General features: G+C 54.7%; 5 protein-coding genes across 5 annotated transcripts; 3 read left to right on the top strand and 2 right to left on the bottom strand.

Moving 5' to 3' along the window:
* Positions 1–4,117: 4,117 nt before the first annotated feature.
* Positions 4,118–5,323, bottom strand: BDP81DRAFT_326295 (fatty acid hydroxylase superfamily protein; the record flags this gene model as incomplete). The annotated part of the gene is made up of 2 exons (XM_060585050.1): positions 4,118–4,527; positions 4,645–5,323. 2 exons carry the CDS (start codon positions 5,321–5,323, stop codon positions 4,118–4,120), a joined length of 1,089 nt encoding a protein of 362 aa, XP_060442328.1.
* Positions 5,324–7,406: 2,083 nt separating this feature from the next.
* BDP81DRAFT_70209 (translationally-controlled tumor protein) lies at positions 7,407–8,854 on the top strand. The gene is made up of 5 exons (XM_060596176.1): positions 7,407–7,659; positions 7,849–7,960; positions 8,084–8,221; positions 8,301–8,463; positions 8,524–8,854. Exons 1-5 carry the CDS (start codon positions 7,645–7,647, stop codon positions 8,606–8,608), a joined length of 513 nt encoding a protein of 170 aa, XP_060442327.1. The 5' UTR covers positions 7,407–7,644; the 3' UTR covers positions 8,609–8,854.
* A 246-nt stretch (positions 8,855–9,100) lies between these two features.
* BDP81DRAFT_326504 (uncharacterized protein) lies at positions 9,101–10,511 on the bottom strand (the record flags this gene model as incomplete). Its single annotated transcript, XM_060585071.1, has 2 exons — positions 9,101–10,369; positions 10,434–10,511. 2 exons carry the CDS (start codon positions 10,509–10,511, stop codon positions 9,101–9,103), a joined length of 1,347 nt encoding a protein of 448 aa, XP_060442326.1.
* A 492-nt stretch (positions 10,512–11,003) lies between these two features.
* On the top strand, positions 11,004–12,094 carry BDP81DRAFT_326092 (Mis12 protein-domain-containing protein; the record flags this gene model as incomplete). The annotated part of the gene is made up of 2 exons (XM_060585032.1): positions 11,004–11,066; positions 11,123–12,094. The coding sequence occupies 2 exons, from the start codon at positions 11,004–11,006 to the stop codon at positions 12,092–12,094; spliced, it is 1,035 nt and encodes a 344-aa protein (XP_060442325.1).
* An 836-nt stretch (positions 12,095–12,930) lies between these two features.
* On the top strand, positions 12,931–14,528 carry BDP81DRAFT_70192 (uncharacterized protein). The gene is made up of 2 exons (XM_060596175.1): position 12,931; positions 12,991–14,528. Exon 2 carries the CDS (start codon positions 13,146–13,148, stop codon positions 14,493–14,495), a length of 1,350 nt encoding a protein of 449 aa, XP_060442324.1. The 5' UTR covers position 12,931; positions 12,991–13,145; the 3' UTR covers positions 14,496–14,528.
* Positions 14,529–15,227: the final 699 nt, after the last annotated feature.

The following is a 15,227-nucleotide window of genomic DNA, read 5'->3' as shown; positions in this document are numbered from 1 at the left end:
ATCTTGACAGGCGTTCAAGCCATTGAACGCGATATGTCTCCGCTGTGGGGTGGTAGCTGCAGCCACCGGAGTGCACTAGCGCAAGGAACTAGATGCTGAGCCCTGCATTTCTTCCTTTGTGGTGTTGTGCAGCTCTTTCTCACGGCCGGTAGCAGACCTGCAAAGGCGAACGCTACCTCGTCTCTCCACAGCGTTGACATTGCATAGCTTCACGTTAGATGCCTTCTGCCACAGATCTAGCGTCGCCTTTGGTACCGGTGGAACGGGAGACTTTGGTCATACACGAATGGCGCATTTGCCCGTTGGCGGGCAGAGGACGACAGCAAATGCAATGGTTGCATCACACGGGGCGGTAGCAGCTCTTTCAACATAGAGCGGAATGACTTGGCCACCTAAATCTCACGTCCCGGATGCCTGCGTTGCCGCACAATCTGCCTGTTTGCGTCTTGGAGTTGTACACTTTGCAAAGAGGTTCTTTGGCAACTTCGATATTTCCGAGCTGGCGTTAAAGGCTTGATTGGGTATGGCTACCCACCACGACTTACGCTCGTATGCTTTCTTCATGCGACGCGGCGCCGAGTCGAGACCTTGTGATGAGCGACACCCAGACCGCCGCCGACTGTCCCGTACAAAATCGGCGTTGCCTCAAACAATTGTGGTTGCCCAATAACTCTAATCTCGAACTGAGCGACGACTTCGTAATCGGTGTTAGGGAATAAATAGCACACTCGGCCAGCAGACTGCATCTCCTCCCCTCGGTTCCGCGCTCTGCAGAGACTGCAAGGTTTCAATGGTCCTAGCTTAACGGTTACGGCCGACTCCATACTCGTCTCAACTTGACTCGACAGCTACCTTTGTTTTGCAATTCTCAAACAAGGCGGTAGAAGCCGACTGTACGCGCAGCCACAGCCTGGGGCTTTAGTATTTTCTTCACGACTCGGATCCAATCTATCCACGTCGCAGGAAACATGTTTGTGGCCGTCCTCAGTTCATCTGTACTGCATTCGACTTCTCCAGACCCATCACTCGCTGATTGTCTAAGCTCTCCCCGACTCAAACGAACTGTCATGTTTGAGGAAGCTTGCCACATAGGTCCTGGCTGAGGCACAGCGTCGCAGTCAGAAAACTAAGAACTCCGGGGGCCGTCGGGTGCCGAACAGTTCATTGGCTGTCGTGCTCCCTCGAGGTAACGTCTGGAAGCCAACAGCCGTTAAGGGTCCAACCCAATGCCAGAGTGGAATGAACCCCTGTTCACACCCAATCTCCTGGTTCTCCTGATCCAGTGTGTGTGTAAGACATCAAATATCACGAGGTTGTCCACACTGCGGTGGGATGTCTCAAGAAAAGCAACGCCGGAGCAATGCTGTGGCCGTTGGTTTTCAGGAGTGGGACGCAGTTAACTCAAACTTCCCGACCCCTAGTGCTCCAATTCGAACTTCCAATTGTGGCTCGAAGAAGCGCCATGGTGTACAACCTCGTAGCTAGAGACCCAATGGCATGTTACCGGACAATATCACTTGCAGTGATAATTGGCGCCATGTGTTGTCCTGTGCTCGATAAGAAGTTACCACAGGCAGAGGATCCCGACTACAGCTGTCGTCGTCTCACTCGCGGCGAGGATGAGTGACACCAACCTGGAAGATCAGCATTATTCCCCACGACGTCCATCCAGCCTGTGGCGCCGACTCCCCGAGATTCTTACCCCGTTCGAACTCCGCGTCCCCGAACTTGTCAAGTGTCAAATCAATCAACTATCAGAGGCTCGATCGACCTTGCCTCGTCACGAATGAGCCCAATGGGGGCCTCCGCTCGCCATTCTTCGGGATTCTCTCTGGAAAGCACGGAGGCCGTTGTGATCATGACAAAAAGACTGGCTTTTCCCAAACGCGCGCAGGCTCGAGTGCAGAGTGGCAGATCGCCGCCCCGGGTGCCTCCTATGCCTTGTTTCGTGGCACGGCCAGTTGTGTCCAGTTCGCCGCCCGTTTCAATGTGCGCATGTGCACGTTGGCTGCATTCCGTTTTTGTAGGTATGTTTTGTTTTTCTTTCCAAACATCATTGCATGAACGGGAAGAATCCTTTCAGGGAACTAGGAGGAAACAGATTGTCGGATGATCCCATTCCAGACGTGGCGCGGGGACTGCTCTTTACATACATACATGGGTAGACTTGGGACAATGAGCATTCGCAGCTGAGCGGAGCCATTGTGCTTTGACGCAGTCTTTAAAGATACTGAATGAACATTATCCTCAGAAGGAAGCCCAATCAATCAACTTTGAGAAATGGTGAGAAAAAAGTTGCTAAGAAGGTCGACTCGAACCCGCGACCTCTCAAACTCGAGGCCCACCCAGGCAGCCTGGTGATGATAGATAGGTGTGAGTGAGTGAGGTGAGTGAGTGAGGCAGGTACCAATCCCACAGGAGCTGCATCGCTCCGTCACCAAGATTTCTGGCAAACAAAAAGCCACAAAAAGGGGAAGCTACTAGCTAGCTAGCGGTTCTGACCGGCTGGTTAGATTGCTCACCACCCAAGAAGGCTGCCCATCTGACTGACGCTCCAAGGGTAGAGCGTTAAAGGCACAATCATACCGTTCGACCATCATTCGACGGCCGCTGCTTCCTTGGAGGAATTATTGGAATCTTGGGACCTATGACGGTTTGGGGTCTTCGTTCGTGGGAATACGCATGAGGTTGAGTATTCGTGCCATGGGTTGTGAATCATCAATCAACGGACCTGGCCTGCACGCAGCACGCTCCGTACGCAACAGCTCCCGTCAAATCAGCGGTCAAGTGGTGATGGCGGCAGCAGCAGCAGCAGAGACAACAAGCACATAGGCAAATAGCCAAGGTAGTGTAAATAGGTCAGACAGACAGAGACAGAAAAAAGCCCCAAGCGTTCGGACGACGGAGAACCGCCCCCCTTCGGAAGTTACATATTCTCCAACTCCGACGAACGACGATACTATCGTTGTCCTTGCTCATTGCCCCTTCTCTGTGACTGCATGCTACTGCTGCCACGGCTGCTGCCTGCGGGTTATATGGAATATGTACGAAATGTCAAATAGTTTCTGCATATCTGCCTACCTGTACATACTTACATGAGGTCCCGACGTCTGTCTGCATCTGCGTTTGAGGCGCACGTCGATAATTATAGAAGCGGTGCTGGGACTTGCATGTTGAGAATAGAACGGGAGAAGGATGGGGGATCATCGCAGCAACACGTAAACCGCAGAACCGTTCTGCGGCTTGGTCCTATCTCTCTCTTCCGAGGCCAAATACAATCGACGTAGAACATACATAGCCTGCTGGTACACACCTTGAAGATGAATCCGTCAAAATCTCACAGGGAGGTCACTGTCTACGGCAGGACCGAATATAAGATTTATTATAATCTTTCCATTAGTCAATGTAGTTGTAAGCGGGTTATCTTGTGTTTTTTTCCCCCCTTCATTCCCTCTTCCTCCCTCCTCCCGCATCCTCCTGCTCTTCCTCATGTTCATCCTGCTCTTCTGCCTCTTCCTTCTCCAAATCGGTCTTCCATGTATCCGCTAGAATGAAAAGAGCGAGGGGCATTCACACCAACATCTCAAAGGATGTCCGGCGGCCCAGGGTGATAAAAAATAAAAAGGGGGGGGGGGGGGGGGTGCAAAGGCAAAACTCGCATGCTTGCGAGTGTGTGTACAGCCTGGAAGGGACAAGATAAAAAAAATACAAATTCCCAGGCCAGTCTTTCTCTTCGTTGGTCACAATACTTGAAACAATGACAATGGAAAAAAAGAGCGACCTGCTCCTCCCTTCCCTCTCCCCTTTAATCGAACGTGTGCCATTGTTTCGACATGATTTGAAAACGCCTCATTCCCAATGCTTTCCCTAGTTGTAATTAATTGTATAAGTGGTGGTTTGTGTGTGTGTTGTTGCTTGCGAGAACCAGGCTCCTCCCCACCGCGTTTTGTATGTGCGAATCCAGAAACCGGTCTCGACTTTTTTCTTTTTCTGATTTGATCGTTTGGTGTTTGGTATCGGGGCAAGTTGGGTTGTTTTACAGAATTGAAAAAAAAGGAGTAAGTTGTATTATATGTGTTTTGTTGTTGTGACAGTATCGCCGAAGTCCTCAAGGACCTTATTCGGACTTGGCCGCCACCGCGGCTCCCTTGCCCTTTGACGCCAGCAACCGGTTTTGCCTGTCGCCCTTGTACCGCGTATCGAGGGCGCGGTCCCAGAAGATGAAGAAGGGCTGGGAGAAGTTGGTCTTGATGCCCCACGTCTGGTGGTGGATATCGTGGTAGGCGGCGTTGTTGCTCGTGATGTGCTGGAGGGGGTCCCAGGGCAGCGAGTAGCCGCAGTGGTCGTCGACGGTCTTGACGGTGGACAGGCAGAAGAACAGCAGTCCCTGCCTCGCGCTCATGCCGGTGAGGAGAAAGCCGATGCCCGCGCCGAGGGTGTCGAGGAGGAAGCCCTCGAACGGATGGTTGTAGAGGGCGCCATAGGCGTAGGGGACGTAGAGACGGTGGTGTCTCGAGTGGAAGGTCGCTGGGAGAGATGTTCTGTTAGTTGAGCTGTTTGCCACTTTGCGCCGAAACTACCCCCGGAGGCCATTCGGCCGAGTCGGAGTCCCGAGAGGGTCTGGGGAATTGGGCTGTCACTTACTGTACATCCACTTGTTTACGTGCATGAGGCGGTGGAGGAAGTACTGCCATGTGTCCAGGATAGAGATGGCGGCGAAGAGCTGGAATCCGGGAATGGCGAGCCAGTAGATTGCCTTTGCGACGAGCAGCTCCCAGGTGGCGAAGACGGGGACGGCGTGCGACCCGTCGAGCTCGGTGGTGAGGAAGGGGTAGTGGCCGCCGGCAAGCGCACCGGCGATGAAGGGGTGCGTGGCGGACATGTTCTTTGCGAGAGAAGCGGCGTTGAGGCCGAGCAGGCCGAGGATGGTGGGCAGGGCGCGCTGAGCAACGCGGACGCGGGTGGCCCAGACGGCGACGTCATAGTTCTCCTGGCCGGTGAATTGCTCCTCGTCAATGTACTCGAGGAAGACGGACATGCCGACCTGAATGAGCTGCTGGAGGAGGACGTCGCGGGCGACCTCGTAGCGGGAAACGTGGTTGCGCTTGGTGATCTCCTCGGGAGTGTGCAGGCGGTACTGCGGCCAGACGTCGTAGACGTCAATGACGTGGAAGAAGAGCGACAGAATCCAGTAGACGACGATGGGGAGGAAGATGCGCAGGTAGACGTCGGGCAGGCCGGGAATGAGGTCGGCGTAGGGCTTGAGGGTGTATTCCGGGAGGGGCGGGAGGTCGCCGACGGTTGACGTGAAGTTTGCCACCATCGTGGGTGGGATGGTTTCGTTTACCATGGCGGGTTTTCGGGTTCGGCGGTCTCTCTCTCGTTTGCTCGGTCGGTTCGGATGTGGTGGGATTAGGGATTGCGTCGGTCAAAGGTGTATTGAATTGTATGCTCGTGTGCGTCTCAAGGCGAAGAATCGGAGGGAGGAAGATTGAAAGAAGAAAAAAGGGAATGACGGGTTCGTGTGGCGGGTGAGGCGGTTTGTAAGGAGCGGACGGAAGTTGGATATATGAGATGCCAATCCTTGGGGGTGCCAGTGCCAGGTGGGAGGGATGGTGGTTGGGTGGAGGATGTCAAAGCAGAGAGCGAAGCACAGGGCTGAGACGGAGCAGAGCAGCAGCAGGCGAGTTGTAATTAGTAGTCACGTAGGTAGTACAGTAAGGTAAGGTAGTGAGTGTGGTAGTGAGGATGGACGTCGGGAGACTGGTGGCGAGTTGGTTCGAGGTTTCACTAGCTTGGACTAGCATTGGCCCTTGTTCGCAATGCGCCCAAAATGTTGCATGTATTACGCTGACCAGAGTGACTTGCGCGCCCGGTGCATGCGGTGCTTGGATGCGCCTGATAGTAGGTACAAATGGAGTTTATCTGGGTACCTTGCTCTGTGGATTGTACGGATCGTTGAGTCTGATTAGCGGCGACGTCGGGACAATTTTTTCTCCCTCTACGGAGTACGCAGTAATAGGTCCATCTCTCTCATAGGTATCCGTACGCAGGTGTCGCCGCGCCGGGTTCCCAGGCCCAGGAATGATGCGCTTTTATCAATCTCGCTTGTGAAAAGGCGCGGGCCTCTCGCCTTTCGACCGTCTCCCGGCTTTTGCCACAGATCGAACCACAACTATTCACTTGTCTCCCCAGCCTTTCGACATGGTCAATCGTACCTGACCTCTATTGTGGAAGTAGTCAAAATCCATGGCTGCGGTATCCGGTGAGTGAACCGTCAACAACACGTCAACAACACGTCAACGCATACTCTCTTCAAGCAACTCTTCTTTCAATAACTTTCATCACGGACGGACTTGTATCGAGTGCCCGTCACGAGTTTGCTCGCGTAGATTGCGGCGGGCTCTACAGGCTTGCCCATGCTGTCATCACCTCTTTAACCATGTGCGGCTTGCTACGCTGCCGTGTCAGGCCACCGGGCCCTCCCCTGTCGATGCCGTAAATACGCGGACGCTTCGGTAGCTTAAGTAAGCCCGTGTTACTGCGATGCGATCGAGTGCCAAGCGCCGAATGGTGTTGTCTCCAAGAGGGGGGGCTTAGGTAAACCGTAAGGCAATTTCACAAGCATGATGCGCCCACTCTGGACTCGAATAAGCGCCCCTTTTCAGATGATCCAGCGACATTTCAGGAAACCTATCAGTGAGACCAAACAACAAGAAGGACGACTGAAGAATGAGAGGATGATGAAAGTGACGAGGGATGCTGACAAAGGAGGATCAAAATCAATGTTTTATCTCAAGGGCGGTCCTTGATCATGAATGCCATCCCACTCCCAACCCCATGTGTCGGGCTCTTTACAAAACACCAGACGATGTTACACGTCAGGAGTGTTCATGTGACCCGGAAGAACTGTTTGATGGGAGCCTTGGGCTGGGCTCACCGCTCTCGACCAGCTGCAGAACGTAATTGAGGCTATCCCAGCTTCAATCCCGTTAAGCCACGACCCATGGTGGGTATCATAAAAGCCCGGTAGCGGCGCCGAGGGCTCGAGCTCAGATCTACGGCTTAGGTAAGACGCCTAGACTACCTCGCCAAAATCAACACCACATGCTCCAGACCAGTCAGTCTTGGCTGAGAAAAATGCCACAGGCGCCAACGATGCTCTGTGCATTTGAACCATGGTCAATGAATTGTTCCTCTATACAATTACTTCAGTGATAAGATAAGAAAGGCAAACAGTCAGCAAGGTACTGTCGTAGGAGACCTTGAAAGTCGAGTCTCATCGGGTTGATACCTCCTTCAGGCTCTGGTCCCACGTCCCGCACCTTCAGTGTTCTCGCCTTTCGGGCAGCCCGCCACGTTGTTAGTGATCTGGCGCAGACCACCAGCTCGAGCACTAACAGCCAATGAGTACGGATACAGGAACCCGCCTGGCTTTTTTTTGCCGCCAGTCCGAATAAAGACTAGCTCAGAAAACCCCACCAAACACAGTCCCTCCCACTTGCCAAATTTGCGAACACTTTTCGCCCTTCAAAAGCGACCCCCCTCCTTTCTGCTCGTTCCTCCTACTTCTCCAGACCCAGACAACGAACTTGCCGTCTCGCCAATACCTCACCTCCTCGACACCTCAGACAAACCGCCAAGATGATTATCTACAAGGTACGTCTTTCTTGCTATCGCGAAACTGCAATCTCCATCGAGAAGTAGAACGGCTTGTGCCATTGGGCAAAGCTGTTTTTTTACCCCTCCTTCGGAAATCCCCCGCCATTGGACGGCGGGGGTTGAGAAAAAAATGTTGTTTTGAGATACGGAACACTCTTGAGTGCTGACCGAACAACCGCAACACAGGACATTCTTACCGGAGACGAGATCATCTCGGACTCCTACGACCTCAAGGACGTCGATGGCATTGTCTTCGAGGCCGACTGCGCCATGATCACCGAGGGCGCCGTCAACGTCGGTTCGTGAACCACCCACCCGCCACCACACACACACCGCCGCTGGGCGCTTACCCCGCGCGCTTCCCAAACCCATCGATACAATCAAGGAACAAAACATTTTCTGACGAGTGACATTCACACAGACACCGGCGCCAACGCCTCCGCCGAGGAGGCTGAGGAGGGTGCTGAGGACGCCGAGATCAAGGTCAACAACATTGTCCACTCTTTCCGCTTCCAGTCCACCCAGTTCGACAAGAAGAGCTTCCTCGCCTACCTCAAGGGTCAGTACAAGGCAGACTTCCCAACGAAGCTCGCTCCAAATGCTTGGAAAAAAGTAACTGACAAGCTTCCGCAAAACAGGCTACATGAAGGCCGTCAAGACTGCCCTTCAGGAGAAGAACGCCCCCGCCGAGAAGATCACCGCCTTCGAGAAGGGTGCCCAGAAGTACGTCAAGGAGACCCTCCTTCCCAACTTCAAGGACTACGAGTTCTACACTGGCGAGTCGATGAACCCCGATGGAATGTAAGCAAAATCCCAATCCCCTCAATGACTATCGCCCAACCGTCGCTAACCTGTCGACAGGGTCATCCTCCTCAACTACCGCGAGGATGGTGTCACCCCCTACATCATCGTCTGGCAGCACGGCCTCGAGAGCATGAAGGTTTAAATCTCGACACGGAATCAGTTCTTTCCCTGTCTTTTTTTTACTCGAGATTTTATCGGTGTTTTTTTTTTTGGGACCGAAGAATTTGACGTCTTACAAAAACACCTTTGCTATAGCGTACCACCCATCTGCTTTGGCATATATCCCTTCCAAAAGCCCCCGTAGCAAGCAAAAAAATAAAAAGTGCACACCAGGCGTCGGCCGTGCTTATGACCCATATGAACGAAACAACCTTTTTTTATACACATTTGCTCGACGAGCTTCATTCTATACTTGAAAAGTGAATTACAATGCTCTGCTTCCAAAATCCCACAACAAAGTGGTTCGGTTTCCCTTTTCAATGCTACCCCGCAAGATGAAGGTAGCCTGACCATTAACAAAACGCCACAGAATGCATTGGCCGGCAGCAGAGTAAAAACGTAATAATGCACCAGCCCCGCCTCACATCGTACGTGATGTCCACCAGCCACCACCGCCTCACAAACCCAGCTGAGCTCAGAACGTCGGCTTTGTTGCCAAGGGAATCGGAGGAGGTGCCTCATCGTCGTCGCCAGGCCCGGGTGCTCGAGGCGAAGGCACCGGCGGCGGCGCTGGTGCTCCAGCCAGCTGAGGCTTCTTCTTTGGGGGCGGCGGTGGAGGCGGCTTCTTCTTCCCGATCGCGTTCACCAGCCCAGGCGGAGGCGACAGCGGGCTCGGTGCCGCAGCCGCGGGCGCAGTTGTAGTAGTAGTAGTAGTGTCCGCGGTAGTCGCGGCCTGCTTTTGCCCTACCTGGTCGTTGTAGAAGCTCTTTGCCTTTCCGGCATAGTTTCCAGCCTTTTCCGTGATGCCGTATTTCTGGTTGAAGTTGTTGGCGCTCTGGACCCCGGACTTGACCTGCTCGCCGTGCCGCTGGCGAAAGTTGTTGAAGGTTGACGCGGCGGACCGGGCGTCGGAGACGGAGACGGAAGACGGGTTCTTGTGGAAGTCGGATGCGGTGCGTAGCGCGGCTTGCTTCTGCTTCGTCGTGGTGCCCTCTGTCGGCGGCGGGGTGGAGGACTGGTGGTTGGCGGCGGCGGACTTGCCCAGCTTGGCGAATCTGTTTTGCAACTCGCTCATGTGGCCACCGCCTCCGCTGCTGCTGCTGCTGGTAGGCGGAGGCGGCGGCGGTGAGAAGGCTCCGGTCCGGGGAGGTGGCGCGGGGCTGCTTGCGTTGGATCGGGTCGGTGGTTCGGGGGCGGACTTTCCGATGCCTAGTGCGGATACGGAGACGCCTGCTGCTCCTAGTCTGTTCATTGCGTTCTGGTTCAGGTATCCGCCGCCGCTGCTTGATGCCGGCGGTGGTGCGGGTGACGCCGGTCTTGCTACCGACGAAGCGGAGGGTGTCCTGGGCGGTAGTCTCGGTGGTAAGCTTGGGGGCGGCGGCCGTGCGGCGGCGGCTTGACCCGGCACCGGCGTCCGTCCGTCGGCGCCATCCTTTCTTCCCGGCGGGGGCGGCAGATGGGCAGTCGAGAGGCCTGTGTTATCTGTGCGCCACGGCCTGGGCGGCGCCGGTTCTTCCTCTACGCCTTCCTCTTGTTGCTGCTGATATCGGTTCGAGTCGTCGTACGGCGGCGGTGGTACGCCAGGTGATGTTGCGTTGGAACGTGATGGCGGGGGCGGGGGTGCAATTGTCCCCGGGACACGCTTTGGCGGCGGTGCAAAGGTTGAGGGATCTGTGAGGGACGTTAGGGGTCTGGCGACGCGCTCCTCTTTGTCGCTATCCGTTTTTCTTCCCAAGAGGCCGTTCTGTCGTGTGTCTGGTCAGTTTCCCCTTTGCAGCTGCAGAGACGCACCACGCCCGGTGACATACCATTTGGCCCTTGAAGTTGGTGCCCGGCTTCTCGGGGTGCCAGCCATTCTTCATGAAATTTCCAAAGTTCGACGACATTGTTGCGGAGGCCTGGGTCGAACAAAGGGAAAAGGAGGAAGGAAGTGTTGCTGTTGACTCGTGCCCTTGGCGTGTGGAAAGGGGAGATTTTGTCGACGACAGGTTGTGCAATTAATGTAAAAGCACCGGTGGAGGCTCGCATTGCGTCGTCTCCAGCGGTGGATCTCTGTCAGCGCTCCATCCTGGTTTCCTGCGTGACGTCGCCCGAGGTGCGTGGCAGTGTTACCCGCCATCGAAATCGCTAAGATTACGGGTGTCGCCGTGCTGGGCCGCTGGACTGGAAATTCGGGGGAGGGTGCCCCCCTGTTGGACGCTTTGCGATTCAGGCCTTCATCCCCCCGGGCCCCCCCTCTCGGGGGAATAGACCCCTCGGTCAATGTGCCTTACCAAATATTGACTTTCGTCGCGTCCGTCGCGTCTTTGGAGACGGCACTTTGTCCGCCCACTCAACCACGAACCTCCCCAGACAAGCCCATCAGCCGATTGAACACGATGGCGCAGCGCACGATAATCGACGTCGAACTTTTGACAGAACATCTGGGATATGCACCAATTGTAGGTCTACATTTGGTACAGAGATCACGCGACGCCTCAGGACTAACATCTCCTAGTCGCTCCTGGACAGCATCATCAACAATGTCAACGCCGTAGCCGACAAGACGCTCGACCGCGTCGAGCAGGGTCTCTCAAAAGCGCCCCCGAAAGCGCTCGGGTTCGAAAAGGCGCTGAAGCAGAAGAAGCGGTCCGCGGACGAGGTTGTCGACGTCGAGGAGACCGCGAAGCTCGAGATCGTCGACGGCGTCCATAAGCTGGAGACGCTGCTGTGCGCGGCGATTGACAAGAATTTTGACAAGTTTGAGCTGTATGTCATGAAGAACATCTTGAGCATCCAGCAGGGCCAGCGGAACTGGATGCGCCTCGCCCACTACGACGGTCTCGACTTCAACGCCACCCACGAGGACGCGCCGACGAGGGAGAGCGTCGATGCGCTGAGGAGGAAGCTACAGGCCAGCCAGCGGCTGAACGTGATGCTGCACGCCGAGCAGGCGAAGAACGCGGCGCTGCTGGCGAAGCTGCGAGGGGTCATTGGCGGTAAGCCCGCCGGATCCAGGGCTTCGCTGGTGGGGCAGGTCAAGGTCGAGGGGTCCGATGACAGGGCGCCGTTCCAGTTCCTGCAGGAGAAGGGCGACTTGGCAGACGGGGACTTCAAAGCGCCTATAACGACCACGACCGCCTTCAACATGTCGCAACTCCAGGCGCTGCGCGCGTTATCGACGTCGCTGCGTAATATCATGCCCGATCTCAAGGACCCGTCCAGCGCCGAGGACGGCCCCGAGAAGCAAAAGAGTTGGAGACGAGAGAGGATGGAGTATGTCGAGGGGGCTACGCGGAAGCATCTGGAGCATGTGCGTGGGCTGGAGCTCGGCAAGGATGGCGATGTGCGCGACGGCGAGTGGCAGGGTGAGGGCAGGAAGTTTGCCATGGGCGAGGTGGAGGGGCTCGAACAAGTGATTGCCGCGCTCGGGGGAGGTTCCGGTGAATCTACTGAGCAGCCCGATCCCGACGCAATGGACGAGTCATGAAGTGAGCTTTCGGATGTCAACTTCTTTGAGAAGATTGAAATGAACTCACAAGCTCGCCACCGACAGGGCATGCCGCGAGATATTGGCTGCTCAGAGTACGTTCAACGGCTTCGTCGTTATCGTAGTCGCTACGGGAGAGCGAATGGGCTCTCTGAGAAAGAGCCAAATCGCCCGACCTAGCATCCCAGCTATCACTCAGCCGGATCCCAATCGACGTTGAGGACTTAAGGGAAGGCAGCAAATTCAGTTGCGCCACCTGCTACTCCTATGGCAGGGGTAAATCCGATGTGTCTACCGCAGGCAAAGCTCGTAGCTCCCCCAAGGCAAGCACAAAGAGATGGAGAGTAGCTATCTAGGATCCAGCCAACGTTGGGGCGTCAACACGGTACAGGAAGTCACATGGACCAAGGCCACGGTGTCTTGCCGATTTGAGCTGGGCTAGAGCAGCCGACAGACGGTTCGATGATGCAGGCTTCCCTAGTGCTCGTGTCGAGATCACTTCAGGGGTACACGTCTCTGCTGGGGAGGAATCGTAGAGGATCAGAGCATTGGAGGTATGGGCAGAGACATCACGAATTGTTGGATTCAATATACGTGGAATAGGACGTGGTTCAATCGAGAAGGATTGCAGGAAGGAAGGACAAACCAGGAGAAGAGAAACCTCAGGCTCTAGGCCCATTCTTGCAACCTGAACACACAAAATGCATTTATCTTTTTCACCTTTGGTTGGCAAGAACTAGATTTTTACGTCAAGACCAAGGGTCCTTCCTTCCATTGGACACGCTCGGTCAAGAAAGGAAGTGAGGCCCCAAGTGAAAACAGGGCTCCTGCCTGTTGGTAAGTCGCATCATCCAAGCGAGGCAAGAGGTGAACGAAAACTGATACATGACTTTTAGGAAAGAGCTTTGCCTACCTGCCTACTTGAAGTCTACCTTGCCTTGACGTAATCCCGTTCAAACTTTTTTCCACCGCCCATCAGCATCACTCGTCACCACCACTCAGGCCCCAGGCCCTTCCGAGTTGTGTACCTCCCTCGGCGTCAACGACCAAGATGCCGCCTCACCTGCCTGACGAAGTTCTCGCAATCATCGGAATCCTACGCAGTTCCAAATCGACCCGCGAGCGCCCCAACGGCCCAGACTATGCCACCTTGTCCAAGCTTTGCCGCGTCTCCAAGGGTTTTCAGCAAGTGGTCGAACCCTTTCTCTACGAGTCGATCTTTCTCGGTGACGATGAACTCAGCGCTTTTGTGGTTGCTGTTGAACACAAGCCCTACCTGGGCAGCTACGTCAAGGAGCTCAACATTTCCAGTGATGGACTGACGGGCCTCACTCGCTTCTGGCTTCGGAAGCGACTAGAAGAGCGGCAAGACTCAGCCGATCATAGTCCTTTCAGACGCGCCATCGGACTGGCTCTGTTCTGGCTCAAGCTTTGCGGTGCTGATCTCGAAGGCATCTATCTGCTGCTTCTGGCCATGCTGCTTCCGGAGGTCGAGGTCTTGCATTTCGCACTCAACACAGAGATGATGATGTTTTTCATCGCCGAGGTGGACCGCCCTGGACCTTTTCCTCGTCTACAACAGGTCTATGCCGAGTGTGTTGAGGCTGATTGGGAAGGATGTGAGATCGGGATGCCAGCCCGCCTGTGCGAACCCTTCCTCTCGCCGACAGTGCAGATTTTTCGCGGCATTCGTGTCGAGTGGCTGCAGCATATCAAGTGGCGAACAGCGGAACGCATGTCGTTGAAGTCAGTACACCTCGCAAACTCGCTGTGCAATGGAACAGGCATGAGTGATCTTCTCAGTCGCTGTCCCGACCTTGAGACTCTCAGCATAAAATGGGCAGATGAATACCTCCAGCACGTTACCGAGAACGACTTCCCCTACTACGACGAAATTGGCGAGGCGCTGAGACGATATGGCAAGAACCTCCGAGAGCTCGAGCTGGACTGTCTTCAGGAATTTCACTACAATTGCGATTACTATCGATCCGACGAGGAACTGCAACAGGAACATGTCGGTTCGCTGCAAGAACTGACGCGACTGAAAACGCTCCGTTTGCCCCTTGACGCGCTACTTGGGCAAGAAGTGGACGACACACATAGCCCGGAAGGGGAGGAGCATGGGACGAAGCTGCAGGCGCCTGCGCTGACCCTCAGCCATGTCTTGCCGAGCTCGTTGGAGAAATTAGAGCTGATGAGCTGCTCATCGAGTGAGGTGGAACGTTTGTACGTTCAGATACACGACCTGCTGGCGACCGGACGCATGGCATATCTGCGTTACATTTCGGTGAAAGGATACGTGGGAAATTTTCAAAGCGAGATCGCCCCCCTCGGCTGGAACGCCAGTATCCTTGAGCACCGCTATACGACCCAGAAAACTTTGCTCATCACCAGGAATTGAGGCTCTCGGATTGCACAGGAACTTGATGAACCTCCCTGATGGGACCAGGAAACCGGATTCATGTGTCAGGTATAGTCCAAAGCATCAAAAATACGAACTAGGCAGGGGTTGAAATGGTATGGATGGTTACGAAGACTGCATGCTCTGGCAATCCGAGTCTTTGGTTGGTGTCGATGCCAAGTGGGTGACACAGAACTAAGTAGCTCGCCGCTCATTACCTCACATTTGTTTATGATACTTCTACCTTTACTGTCGTTGCTTTCTACTCTGTAATTTTCTTGCCTAGGGAACATGCTTTGAAAAGTACGGTAAAGGTACAAATAAAAAGGCAAATAGTTCTAAGAAGGGAGACATCTCTGTGTTGGTCCTATTCTATTGCCCACTTGGATGTTCAAGGCAAGAAGGTCCCATGGTGACCCGGGACCCACTTCCGGGCCAGTTCATCGGCGGCATCACCGCGCTCCACCGGGCCGGAGTCTTCGCTGTGAGGTACCTACATTACCCAAAGATCTCACACGCAGTCGGTATGGTCCTCTAAAGTGCCAGGCCTCGAGATGTTACTTATGAAATGGTGGAATGGAAATCCCACGAGTAACCAATCACTCGGGCTTACAGCTACTGGCACAACATGGCGTAACCGCTACCTGGGTGAAGTGTGTTCCCTGATCATTGCATCACAAGTATAACGCACCTGTCCGAATATCCCGTACCAGAGCCGCTGTATCCATTTCA

This window comes from Colletotrichum phormii (assembly GCF_030913505.1).
Source record: "Colletotrichum phormii strain CBS 102054 chromosome Unknown BDP81scaffold_17, whole genome shotgun sequence".
NCBI classification, from domain to species: domain Eukaryota; kingdom Fungi; phylum Ascomycota; class Sordariomycetes; order Glomerellales; family Glomerellaceae; genus Colletotrichum; species Colletotrichum phormii.
Note: the sequence above shows the minus strand (reverse complement) of the source record. Positions and strands in the feature narration are given on the sequence as shown.

Excerpts from the sequence above, each read along its gene's own strand:
- BDP81DRAFT_70209 (XM_060596176.1), top strand. Across the intron at positions 7,961-8,083 it reads CGAGGGCGCCGTCAACGTCG|ACACCGGCGCCAACGCCTCC; the intron begins GTTCGTGAACCA and ends ACATTCACACAG. Across the intron at positions 8,222-8,300 it reads CTTCCTCGCCTACCTCAAGG|GCTACATGAAGGCCGTCAAG; the intron begins GTCAGTACAAGG and ends TCCGCAAAACAG.
- BDP81DRAFT_70192 (XM_060596175.1), top strand. The coding sequence starts at position 13,146 with ATGCCGCCTCACCTGCCTGACGAAGTTCTCGCAATCATCGGAATCCTA.